The 12,187-nt window shown below is 45.5% G+C and overlaps 1 protein-coding gene across 1 annotated transcript in view; it reads right to left on the bottom strand.

Annotated features, from left to right (window-relative positions):
* Positions 1-900: 900 nt before the first annotated feature.
* Rsu1 (Ras suppressor protein 1) overlaps positions 901-12,187 on the bottom strand; it is a 179,622-nt gene continuing 168,335 nt past the window's right edge. The window contains exon 9 of the mRNA XM_048460984.3: positions 901-1,680. Within this exon, the coding sequence (XP_048316941.1) occupies positions 1,578-1,680 (103 nt within the window). The 3' untranslated portion in view covers positions 901-1,577. The remainder of the gene's footprint in view (positions 1,681-12,187) is intronic.

Here is a 12,187-nt window from a genome sequence, read left to right as displayed (position 1 = left end):
CAGATTGCTGCTTTTTTCTAATACTTTGCTGCTAATTTAATTGTTGGAGACGTCTGTCATGCAATAGTAGTAACAGTGTTCTTCATTGTACAGCTTCACAAGCTTTAAAATAAAAATGAAAAAAAAAAAAACATGGTGAGGCCAACTCTGTTTCTGTGAACATCCTTTGGAGCCTGGACCAGGGGGTGGCAGTCGGGGCTTCCCATGGGTAATGGTTCCCAGGGTACTAACTAGAAAAAAGAATTTGGAATGTAGTGCTTTCAGCTGAGATTAGAACTTCATGACCAAATGAATTCAAGGCCTTTTGTCTGACTCTGGCTCGCTTAGGGCAAAGCTGGGAAATGGATGGCAAGTATTGCAAGGGAAATGTTAGCTCCTTCCCCCATAGCCCGCCGGAAGTGCATCTCATCTTACCTGTCTTTTGCTGTAAGGTCTCCAGGTGCTCCCACAAAACTTGTGTTTGGGATTATTTTCACCCCCCGCCCCCCACCACTGCTGGCGAGAAGGAAAACTGCCCAATGCAGAGGGTTGAGAACTGGTCATCTAATGACCCTGTCACGGTGGTCTCTGTACCAGGTGTGCTATAGATTGTGCACATTTGTACAACTTCTTTGACATCAACCTCTTAGGAGAATGTTTCTGTGTGAACAGATTCTCTCCAGTTAAAAAAAAAAAAAACCAACACACTTGAGTTTTTCTTTCCCTTCGTCCACAGTCCTTGTCTAGCAAGCACTGGCAAAAGTCAGAGTTTCCTTTGGTGAAAGATTACAGCTTTTCAAAATCCTCTGCCAGAATCTCCTAGAGATTTGTTTTTCTCCTCCTTCTTAATTTAGAAACAGTCTTCAAAGGAGAAGAAAGAAAGAAACCTGATAAATTGATGCGAGAGGAAAGCAACAATGATTTTTTAATTTTTTTTATTTCTTTAATATTCATTGATGATCATCTACAATCAAAATTAGATGAGGTAAATTTTTTGGGGGGTGAGGGAGTAATAAAAAATGTATATACCCCAATACTAGGTTAATTTTTTATTTTAGTCAAGAAGAAATGTGTGATATAAATTCAAGACTTTATTAAAATCATTTTGGAGTTAAATGAACATAATAGCTTGGCGGTGAAGGAAGATTTTTTTTAATAAGGCACAATAATGAGTTATGTGAATAAACAGAAAGAATGAAAAGTGTTAAAAGTGTTAACTGTGACATTTAAGTGGTTACATGATTTTAATTATTCTTTTGATAATAAGCAGCCTTGTGACGTTTATTCAAGGAACTGAAACCCGTGCCTACCATGGAATTTGCAGGAGAATGAGAGCTTTGTTTCCTGCCTTTGGCAATTTTAAGGAAACAAATGGGAATGGATTTAAGGCTTTATAAAAATGTACCACCTACCACAAGAATTTCAAAAGTGCAAAGGTGAGGTTGCACTCAAGCACTGGAAGGAGAAACGGAAAAGGATTTTCTTTTCTTTCTTTTCTTTTTTTAAAGTAGGCACAGGCACATTGTACTGATTTGTGAGACAGAGCGAGGAAGGCCAGGAGAGCTAGAGAGGAGGCTGGAGTCCGGAGTGTCTGCTCCTTATTTGTTCTTGGCTGCTAGGGGTTTCCGGCTGATCTTTTTTGATTTGTCGTTATTCTTCTTTGGGGGTTCTGGGTTCGCCTGCATGTGTCTGCCGTAGAGGCTGAAGAGAGAAAGAGAGAGGGTAAAGTCATGAGCTTTGTTTGCCAGTCTGTTTCTTTAGAAAGAACTTTAAATATTCAAGCACCAGGTATGTTTGACAAGTGAAAAATGTTCTGTTTACTCTGCCTCATCCACTCTAAGAATTTATGATTTTACACATGCGTGTGTAGACAGGCATGTATGTGCATACCCCCTGTGCTATGGTTTTCTACCATAGACAAGGTTCTTGGTAATTCACACTTCCTGGACTGGGTGCAGGAAGAGGAAGGGACTGTGAACACAGGTCATGTTTACAAAGCCCTTCTACAGCCGTGTTCCAAAGATTTAGAGTATTTATACTTATAAGGACAAAGGACTCATTGAACTTGAGAGACAGAATATCCATTTCAAGAGCAGTAAGTACCAATGCTTGGACTGAAAGCCCAGGGGCTAGTTAATGTGACTAAGAGCAATGGTCTTAGAGATCAGATTGGCTGCTCATGGATGATGGATAGTGTGGGGACGGCCATCACACATCAATGCCACATTAATAAGTACCGCTGATTAAATGTTGACAAAGTGCCCCACAATTACAGTGGATGGCATCTATTGCTGAAAGGATTTAACTGAGCGGTAGATAGTAATTAATCCATAATTTATGAGTAATTCTGATTAAACAAAATTAAAGCCACCCTAAAATAAATAGAGCTCAGCCTTAACTCCCCTTGGTAATAGAACTGTGTTTTCCAGAGAGTTCCATGCACCTCTCAGTCCTTGGTATCTGTAGAGTAAAGGCCTGGCCTCGGTCACAGTTGCACCTGCTCTTTGTTAACGGGATGAGTGTCAGCCAAGAGTCCCACCTCTCTGTGTAAGCAGTCCCTGGTCCTCATGCCTACTCAGCATCACATCTATTCTTCTGAAGGTTTGTTTCTGGGTCTGTTTGCTTACTGATTTACTTATGGTGCACTGCTGAAGATGAGTGCAGGGCCACAGGCATGCTAGGCAAGTGCTTTGTCCCTGAGCCACACCCCTAACCCCTTCTCCCAGTTTTGACACTAACGCTGTATGACTACACACAGTGAGGAACACAAGGATGCGCTTGACTGCCGTCAACACTCTGGCTGACAAGTTGAGGGGAGGACCCGCCAAACGGAATTGTCTCCTTCGTAGGTGGCAAGCCAGGCACTGGTGTTTCAATAGGTAACATTATGTTTGCTCTTCTGCAGACTCCCAAGTGTCAGTTTAGAAGGTGGTTGTTCCAACCGTGGTGATGGAGAGGTCTGCCCTTACAGAGCTGAGAATTCAGAGTTTACAGCTCATAGGGGATGGAACCCAGAGCCAGGTGTGGGGACTGCTCTGCAGGTAAAAGGGACAGTCATCCTCCTGTATCAAAGAGGCAGCATATATCTGTACAGGTTACAAGGGAGCCTGCGGATAGGCTTCAGCCCTGCAGCAATTAGGAGCTTGGAGAGCTTTGTACTAGCATAATGGTCAGAGTGGCCTGGACACCTGGGGTCCTATAACCCAGAAAGAACTAATGGCTTTTAATGGTGCACAAAGCAAGTCCAGCCTTAGTTCTGCCACCTGATTCCCATGCTGTCAATATCTCTGCCTATGTATTTCCTTCCCAGAATCTCGCCCAGAGACAATAAATAGAGCACACTGAGCCAAAGCAGGCTGGCCATCCTACTCTTTACCTTAATTTACACATTTGGAAAAATACTTTTCAACCAAACAGCCTCTGTGATCTCCTCACCCAAGGTCACACACTCGCCCTGGAGAACTCTCATCTCTGAGGTTCTCTCGCATGGTACAGAGCCAACATCTGACTTTGTCCTGTGCATTCACAAGGATGTCCCTGATCTCAGGATCATCTGTTACACTGATTTCTTATATTTCCCCTCTGTTTTACAACCTCTTATCCCCACAAAGGAAAAAGAAATACACATGCTCAAACTCAGACAACATCAGACTTGATGGATTAGAAAAACCAAGAGAAACAAGACAGCTCATTCATATGGGTTCTGGTGTGAATGTGAAATGCTCTCAAAGGCTGGGTTTGAACCCTTGATCTTTAGTCAATGGCACAATTCTTTCGTGGGGGGCACATGTCTACAGAACTATTGAAATATGGGGCCTAATTGGAACATGTAGGCCACTGGGGGGGGGTCTTTAGAATTATACCCTGGGTTTAGCTTCTGGTCCCACTTTGCTTCCTTATCATCAAAGGGTGATCCAAGCCATGCCACAAGCTTTCAACGCTATGCCTACATCATGATGGATTGGTATCCCCTGAAATGAAGAGACAAAATAAATCCTCCTCTTTTAAATTGTGGCTGTCAGGTATTCTGTCATAGCGATGAGAAAGTATAACTAATATAACAGGGAAATGCAGAACTACCTCAGTATTAGCAAAGGCATACCAACAACAAGAGGTGATGGAGGGTCACGGGAGCTCAAGTCTCATGAAGGACTTGACAGGCATGGCCTGAATGAAGCGAACCACACGGGCAAGCAGGACATTCCCTAGCGGGGCAGGGATCCAGAAAAGTCATTTCTGAAGGAGATGCTAAAGTCACGTGGCACGCAGCAAGGCTCTCCTTCCCTTAGAGAAAGAGCAAGAATGTTCCAGGGTTTTAATTACTGCCTTTGACACTCAGCTCACACTGTGTGTGCCTAGGCTTCCCGGGGCTTTGGGGCAACGCACTACAAAGGGCTAAGCACTCCCCGCAGGTGTTTCAGTCTGAGTTTTGACCATTAAACACTGTTGCTGAGCAAATCAGCAGCAGCTTGCACAGGCACCTGCCCTCTGCCATGCCTCAGTTTCCTCACCTGTAAGTAAGGGACTTTCCTTACAGGGTAGCTCTAGGCTGGGCACCATGGCAAATCTACTGGAAGTAGGCAGAAAACACTTTTGAAAACGAGGGCTTATGATACGGAGTTCTACTCAGAGTGGTTAAGTAGAGTTAATCACATGGTTATCTTATTTCATTAGGAGTTTTCTCTGAAAAATAACATGCTATTTTCTATCAATGACCATGCTTTAAACACTGTAGAAGAAAGGTTTTAATTCTCTTTGAAGGAAGCAACCATGGCTGAGCTAAATGCATTGCCCCACTTCCTCAGTGAGTCACTGAAGGGTTGGATGATGCCTCTGTCCCCTGTGTGATCCTTTAATTCCTCCAGCTATGTGGGCAGATGAGAGTCAGCCTTGTCCTGAGCAGCTATCCCCACTGAGAGATGGGCTGTGGTAGGGCAGTGATGACACATACCTCAGGGTCTAAATTCTTGGGTACCATTCTTGGTTGTATTCCTTATTACCCAGGGGGACCTCCATTTTCCAGGTATGACAGACAGATCACTGGTCTGCAAAGGCGACCACACTGTAATCCTTCCAATACGCTCTAAAGTTTAGGACTTTGTAGAATCCAGCCTCCTCCACTTGTCCCGTTCCTTCCCACTTCTGCACCCAGGAAGACCCCAGCCATCCCTCAGCCCTGAACACTCTGTCACTTCCAAGATAGCACATTACTTCTGCGATGTAGCCCACAGCATCCAGGACTGCAGGGCCCTGGGGAGAAGAGATCCAGCTGTGTACTCAGATCCATTCTGCACTGTATTCAGTTCTCAATGCTACACGGCCTTAGGGATAGCGCTAAGTCACCACAGTCTGATGTTCTCTTCTACAGGATGGAGATGAGCTTTCTCTGCAGCCTTGGAGGGCTCCAGGAAAGAGGGAGCTAGACGCACAGGAACGATCCTGTGTAGAAGGCCGCAGCCACATTCTCCATTATCAAGATGGCGCTGACATCTGGCTTCACCACCAGGTGAACGCACATGTGTTTGGTAATTTTTCATTGAGTCCCCGCCTACTCCCGAGGCATTCACCTGGGATTATGGACAATTGACCAATCCAAGAGTGACATGTCCAAAGCAGGGTCTGTATCCTTTATAAGGGATGGGTTCCATCTTATCTGGGTCTCCGCCATGTTGGCTGATGTTCGCTCTCCCAAGGGGCATTAAAGCTATTTCTGCAATAGGATCCTGTGTCCTGTGTGGTTCTTGCAGGCGAGACGGTAGCGCGGGACATCTGGTGCCATACCCGGGAAGAAGAAGAACTTTGCACCACCGGAGACCCCTTGGACACAAGGAGGATTCAGAACTGCAGGCATGCATGCTTAGAGAGGTACGCTCTAAAGTCCAGAGAGCATATCAGAAACTGAACAGCAGTGGGAGGTTATGCGCACACCCAGATAAGTTAAAAATGACCCTCCGATAAAGAATGGGGGAGACAGAAAAGAAAATAAGTTAAAAAGGACCCCCCAGTTATTCTAAGAAAGTAAAAATGGGGGAGAAGGCTGATTTACAAGGTCAAAAGCTTAATGTTATGTTGTTCATGTTGTCTTTTGTGTACTGGATAGGAGAAAGATATTTAAACTTAAAAACTGCTAAGGATATGATGTTTTGGAAAAGAGGTTCTGTTTTCGCCTCCACGGAGGATGGGAGCCTAAGTATGTGCTTGAGATCCACGTGGTTTGAATCACCGAGACCTCCTGAAATGTTGTAGTGTATACCCCTAAAATTCAGCGGCCCAATAACAGCAGGAAGCAGCCAGAGAGACTAACGATGCCCAAATTCCCTAAAAGATTAAATGAGGTCCTTTCAATGATTGCAGATCTGCAAGCCTGCTTCTCTGAGTTCTGTTTTGCTCCGTACACCGGTTTGGGCTCGGAGTGGGTGCAGCTGTGGCTGGAGCGGAGCTTTGCTCTATGGCTATGGTGGGGAGCACGTTGCACCAGCTCAATTGGTGCGGCTCAGTTGGTGCCTGGCCTGGAGGATGTCACATACCGAGAATGAGAGCGGTGCCACAAGCTGCCAGGCCAAAATTGTACCTAATTGTACCTTGCAATGTACCTAAAACTGTGAGGGTCTCTGAGGCTAAAATGGCTCTGGTTCCATTTGGCTATGCTAAACGATGCTAACTTCAGGCAGGACTGGTCGTAATTATCATAATAAAAGCACAATTAAGGTTTAGACGCAGTAAACAGGCAGTACCGTATTACATCTACATAGTGCGACTTAAGTTTTTAAGAACTGCTTAGCATTTTAAGAACTCAAGTCCTCCTAAAAGATTGCTGTATATACACTTGGCTTGTCTGGTGTTTCAGGATCCGCAGGGAGGTGGATGCGAAGGGCCCTTGGATTTTGGGGTGATTGGGTCGTTGGCTGGATCTGTGAGAGTTTACAGCCGCTTTTGCTGTGGCACAGGTGTTGAGAGTTGGCTAGTAGGAAAGCGGCCCTGGTCGCCGCCTCTCCCATCGGCCCCTTGAGCCGCAACGACTCTGGCGCGGACCTTGAGATGTGGCCACCTGTGCCGCCTCGGTCTGAGTGTCGGCTCCCGCCACACTCCGCCACCAACACAGCCTCAGACCTCAGAGAACTAGGCTAGCCCCGCGGGGAAGGCAGGGGCGCCTGGGGGTGGAGCCGCCACTTCCTGGCCTGGGACATGTGGATCCATGCAGCGAGCAGGCCCAGGGCCGCACACAGCCCTTGGATGGCGGGCGGGCTCTGGAGCCCGAGGTCACCGTACCAGCAAGAAATACGGGAGCCAATAAATCTTAAATCTAATATCAACAAACAGGGCCTGGGTTTTTCCTAGGCGCCACTGGGGCAACACGGCCCATACCGTAAAAAACAGAGACCCCCGTATGGGTTCCCCAGTGGCCACATCATCTTAGGACTCCAGGCTGAAAACAGGAAAACGGTTTTCTCATATTTTTAAAACAATAATCTCATCTGTGCCAGATTTAAAATGGTTTAATTCTAAGGCCTACTGTAATGGCACAGGCAAACAAGATTGCTCTTTGGAACAGAGACCTGTAGATCTCTAAGTTCAAGACCAGCCTACTTCCAGTACTGACTGTGCTAAATTTTTACACTGAGTTTTTTAATACTCTTAAATGTTATTTTGGGAGAAGAGTTTGTTTATGTTTTTTTTTTTTCTAGGAATGCTGACATACATCTACTGACATTCATGCTATGGATTCATCTGTCCAGAGGCCTGAGGACAAAGCCTCTGCTAGGGAGCTGTCTGACCTGATTGCTGCGGAGCTAGCAGGTTCCTGAGGGATGGTCCAGCTCCTGCCCTTGGTCTGTCAGTTATTGCTATGCTGTTGTTGCTGTGCCATTGCTGTGCTGCTGGATTTCCCCTTGATTTGTCAGTTATTGCTTGCTATCAGTTTCCCTTATCCTGTCAGTTATTTCTGCTAAACACTATGGGTATCTTCAAAACAGGTTACAAAATGCCATGGTTATTCAAATTAAGAATTGGATACTACAGACTTCTTGATGCAGCTGGAGAGTTATGCCCCTGCGATCCCAGATTATTAAGCAATTGTCTAGTTATCTTCTAGGTAATTGGACTGGAGGACTTACCAGTTCTTGTTAAAATTGAAAAAAGGGGGAATAATAAAGGAACTGCCCCCGATGCTCTGTTCATTATACATTTTTTAAATGGCAGCACAGCCTATACCATGGAAAACAGAGACCCTCAATCAGTTATCTACCACAATGGCTACAGCCCTGGATCAACAGGCTACCATAGATACATCTATTAGAGGTAGAATAAAGAACAGGTGGATATCTTATGGCAGCTTGCCCAATTGGGCTATAAATGGAAACTCCAGCCTTATGTGTGACCAGTGTACCATATGAGAACTTTATAAAAGTGGCTAACTTGTCCCGAGAATTGTCTTTGTATCTTGCAGGAGAATTTTGATGATTTGCTGTCCTCCTTGAGACGGTCCATCGTAACAATCAACTCCACGCGAGTGGACATAAGCCTGGCCAAAGGATTCCAGCCCTGGGTCGTGTCCTTCATCCCCTACTTCAAAGAATGGGTAGGGATGGAAATGTTTTGGAACAGTCCTATGCTATGGAATAATGTTTCTCCTCTGGATGGTCTGCTGATTCAAATCCCAAAGTCTTAGGGACAAAGTGGTTTTTGCACAGCGCTGGCTGCCCTGGAACAGGGAGCTTCTACTGATATGTGGTTATCTATGTTGAAGCAGTAAGGTTTATGCCAACCAGCTCCTGCACCCCTAGGACAATGGTCCATGGCACAGGGTGGAATGCTTGGCTTAGCCAGCCCTGAAGGTTGTCGAGCTGAAAAGCATCGCACAGAGAATGGCCCTCTCTGAGAGATAAGTCGCTCTGCATAAGGGTTTCCTGCCATATATGTTCCCTTTCCCAGAAAATTGGCAGAGGGCAGGCCGGATAGGTTCCAGATGTCATGAGCCTAGGGGCAGATTCCGTGTAAGCCCATTTTAATGTTTTCATTTTGGGAAGTGCGACCTCTATCTTTACCTTCCTAGGGAGTTGCCTTTCTGCAAAGAAGTAAAATTAGGGGGAGATGTAGAAGGCCGCAGCCACATTCTCCATTATCAAGATGGCGCTGACATCCGGCTTCACCACCAGGTGAACGCACATGTGCTCGGTAATTTCCCACTGAGTCCCCGCCTACTCCCGAGGCATTCACCTGGGATTATGGACAATTGACCAATCCAAGAGTGACACATCCAAAGCAGGGTCTGTTTCCTTTATAAGGGATGGGTTCCATCTTATCTGGGTCTCCGCCATGTTGGCTGATGCTCGCTCTCCCAAGGGGCATTAAAGCTATTTCTGCAATAGGATCCTGTGTCCCGTGTGGTTCTTGCAGGCGAGACGGTAGCATGGGACAATCCTGTCCATGTTGGCACGCGATAGATGCTCTAAAGGCCATCACTACCTTTAACATCTCACAAAACTCATGACTCAGTCTACCTAGTCCTCCTCCTAAACACACTCACTCACACACACACACACACACACACACACACACACACACACGCGCGCGCGCGCACTCACACGCACATGCACTCTGCTGTATGATCTGGAACCTATATTGTGACCATATGTCCTTGGATTCCAACAGGCACTGGTACCTGGCCGTGTCAATCTGACAGTGTTGACAGAGAGAATCTTGCTCAAGATTACCTATGAGCTTACAGTCACTAGTGGCCAAAGTGCTCAAGCAAGCTGGAAAACGGGGGAGAGGGAGATGTGTCTTTTGCAAAAAGTCCTAGAAAAATCCCACTTCTGAAAGCTAAGGTTTGTAGAAGATAAATGGGAGATGGTTAGTGAGTTTGAACAAAACCCACCACGACGAAGGATACAAGTGACAGGAAAGGGTCCATTACCCCCCGAGCCTGAGAAGCACGTCTTGTCAATTTCAAAGACACAATTGGCTTGTGGCTGCTCTCAAAACCTCCTTGATCAGGAACACGAAAGCCCTCCACCTTCATCTGTGAAGACGAGAGTGAAAGGAGAAAGCCATGCCCCGAGCCACCAGCAGATGATGCCCTGGAAGGACCATGGGAACCCTTAGGAAAAGATCCTGCAGACTGCTACCTGCAAAAGCAGCTCTACTGAGGTGTCTTATAAAAGCAGTGGTACACAGACCACACCAAGTCCATGAAACCGAAAGCTACTACCCGTTAGTAGGTAATGGGGTATTGAATCCAGTTATTCAACAAAATGTTCCAGCCTAGCATATCAGAATAGATTTTGCAATCAGTGTTTCTATTAAGCATTATGAGATGCACAGTTTCCCATTACGGATGTGTGAGTTCTACTGAAAGGGGACACTTCCAGTCTTAGACAAAGCCATATGTTTTCTTGCGGTCTTCTGCTGTGAACATCTCATTTCTGGAGAGCTGCCACATAAGGACCACTGCACCAACCCACGCCTTCTTCCTGGAAGGTTTCTCTCTTGGCTATGAAGCACTGCCCTGAAATCCTCTGAAGGCCATGTCTCGGCTTTTATTCCCTTGTGTCCTCTTCCACAGAAAGATCAGCTAATGTTACAGCTCTGATGAGGACATCTAAGCTTTCCAAGTCACTGACCACTTCAACCTAGCTGGAGAATCAGTTACAAAATGTTACAAAGCAGGTGAGCTGCTCCAAAGAGGCTCCGTGGAGGAATTCTAGCAACACCCTGGAAACTGGAAGGGGAAGGCAGTCGAGCCTGATATGATCTCATTGAGGTGTTTGGGAAAAGGCTGGGGCTGGAAAGATGGCTCTGGGGTTAAAAAGCCCTTTTCAGTTAAACATGAACACAGAAGTTCAGGCCTCTGGAAGCCAAGGAAAAGTGATCTAACTGTAACTCCAGGGGTTAAAAAGAGGAGGCCGCGGATCTCCAGAACAAGCTGGCTAACTAGCCTCGCTGAAATACAGACAGATGAATTCAACTGAGAGAACTCGTCTCGGTAAATTAGGAGGATGACAGAGGAAAATACTCAGTGTCAACCTTCTATCTTCATGGACACGGAAGCATACATGTGTGCATACACATGGACACCCATAATACACATATACACATATAAAAGAAAAAAATGCTAAGTCGACCTGAGGCCTGATATTAGTGTTTACCAGGCCTGATATTAGATATTTACCAGCTATCATTCATTCGGGTCTCTGTGCTTTTTGTTTTAGATGATCCGTGTTATTACTGCCCAGAATGCTGGCCTGGGTCCTTTCTACAAGACAATTTCCAATCTTGCTTCGAGGCTTCCCCAGCTTTCACTGGTCTTCACCACTATTCTGCCTTCAGGTCGCACTGTGGGATTTCCTAGGCTCTCACCCCTACGTCCTGGCTAACACAGTGACTCCTGCCCTTGGCTCATTATTTCAAGGCATCGCGGAACGCCTGATGACACCACGTTCATGGCACTGTGGCTTCCACGCACTTATTATCCACTGTCACAGCTGCCCAGTGAAGAAGGTTCCATTGTTACCTTTCTTATCCAAATGAGAAACGGCCACTTGCCAACTTCGGGCTTGGGTCAACCCAGACAAGTACTCCGAAGTTCAAACCTGACTAAATTATCTTGTCGTATGTCATTTAAGACTTTCCAGTCTTGTTTTCTTCATAAGAGGACCATGTTTTTTTTCTTCTGGAGAGTGGGGGATGCAAACTTCTCTTCCTTTGTGTTTCTGTATACCCAAGGCACACTAGAAACACATTGTGTGCCGTGTAAATATTGTGTTCCGGGATGCCAGGTATATGGGAGGTGCAATATGCTGCTCTCAAGTCGTTTGCTGTGTCATATGCCTCCCTACTGTTGTTTTGGGTGTTTCCATGGAAAGTCCTTATACAGACCAAGAAAAGAACCAATTTAAAAAGCTAAGTAGATGGCCAGCAAAAATAATGAGAAGTAATTTTGCTTGTAATCTGTAATCTGATGGTAAGATGCTAAATTTAACATTGCTGCAAATAAATTTGTGGACAAAGTGTGAAGCCTGGATTATTAATAAGCATTTGCACTGTCTTTATTTATCCCATCTAGCAGTTATGAGGGGCTGGTGACAGGATCTTAGCACATAAATTGCTGAGTCCTGAAGAAAAAAACATATAACCATTCTATTCCCAAGATAAGTCTCATTAATTCAAAATGCTATGATATTTTTTTTTTGAGATGCTTCCACACAGT

Source organism: Myodes glareolus, chromosome 14 (assembly GCF_982192425.1).
Source record: "Myodes glareolus chromosome 14, mMyoGla1.1, whole genome shotgun sequence".
Lineage (NCBI taxonomy): Eukaryota > Metazoa > Chordata > Mammalia > Rodentia > Cricetidae > Myodes > Myodes glareolus.
Note: the sequence above shows the minus strand (reverse complement) of the source record. Positions and strands in the feature narration are given on the sequence as shown.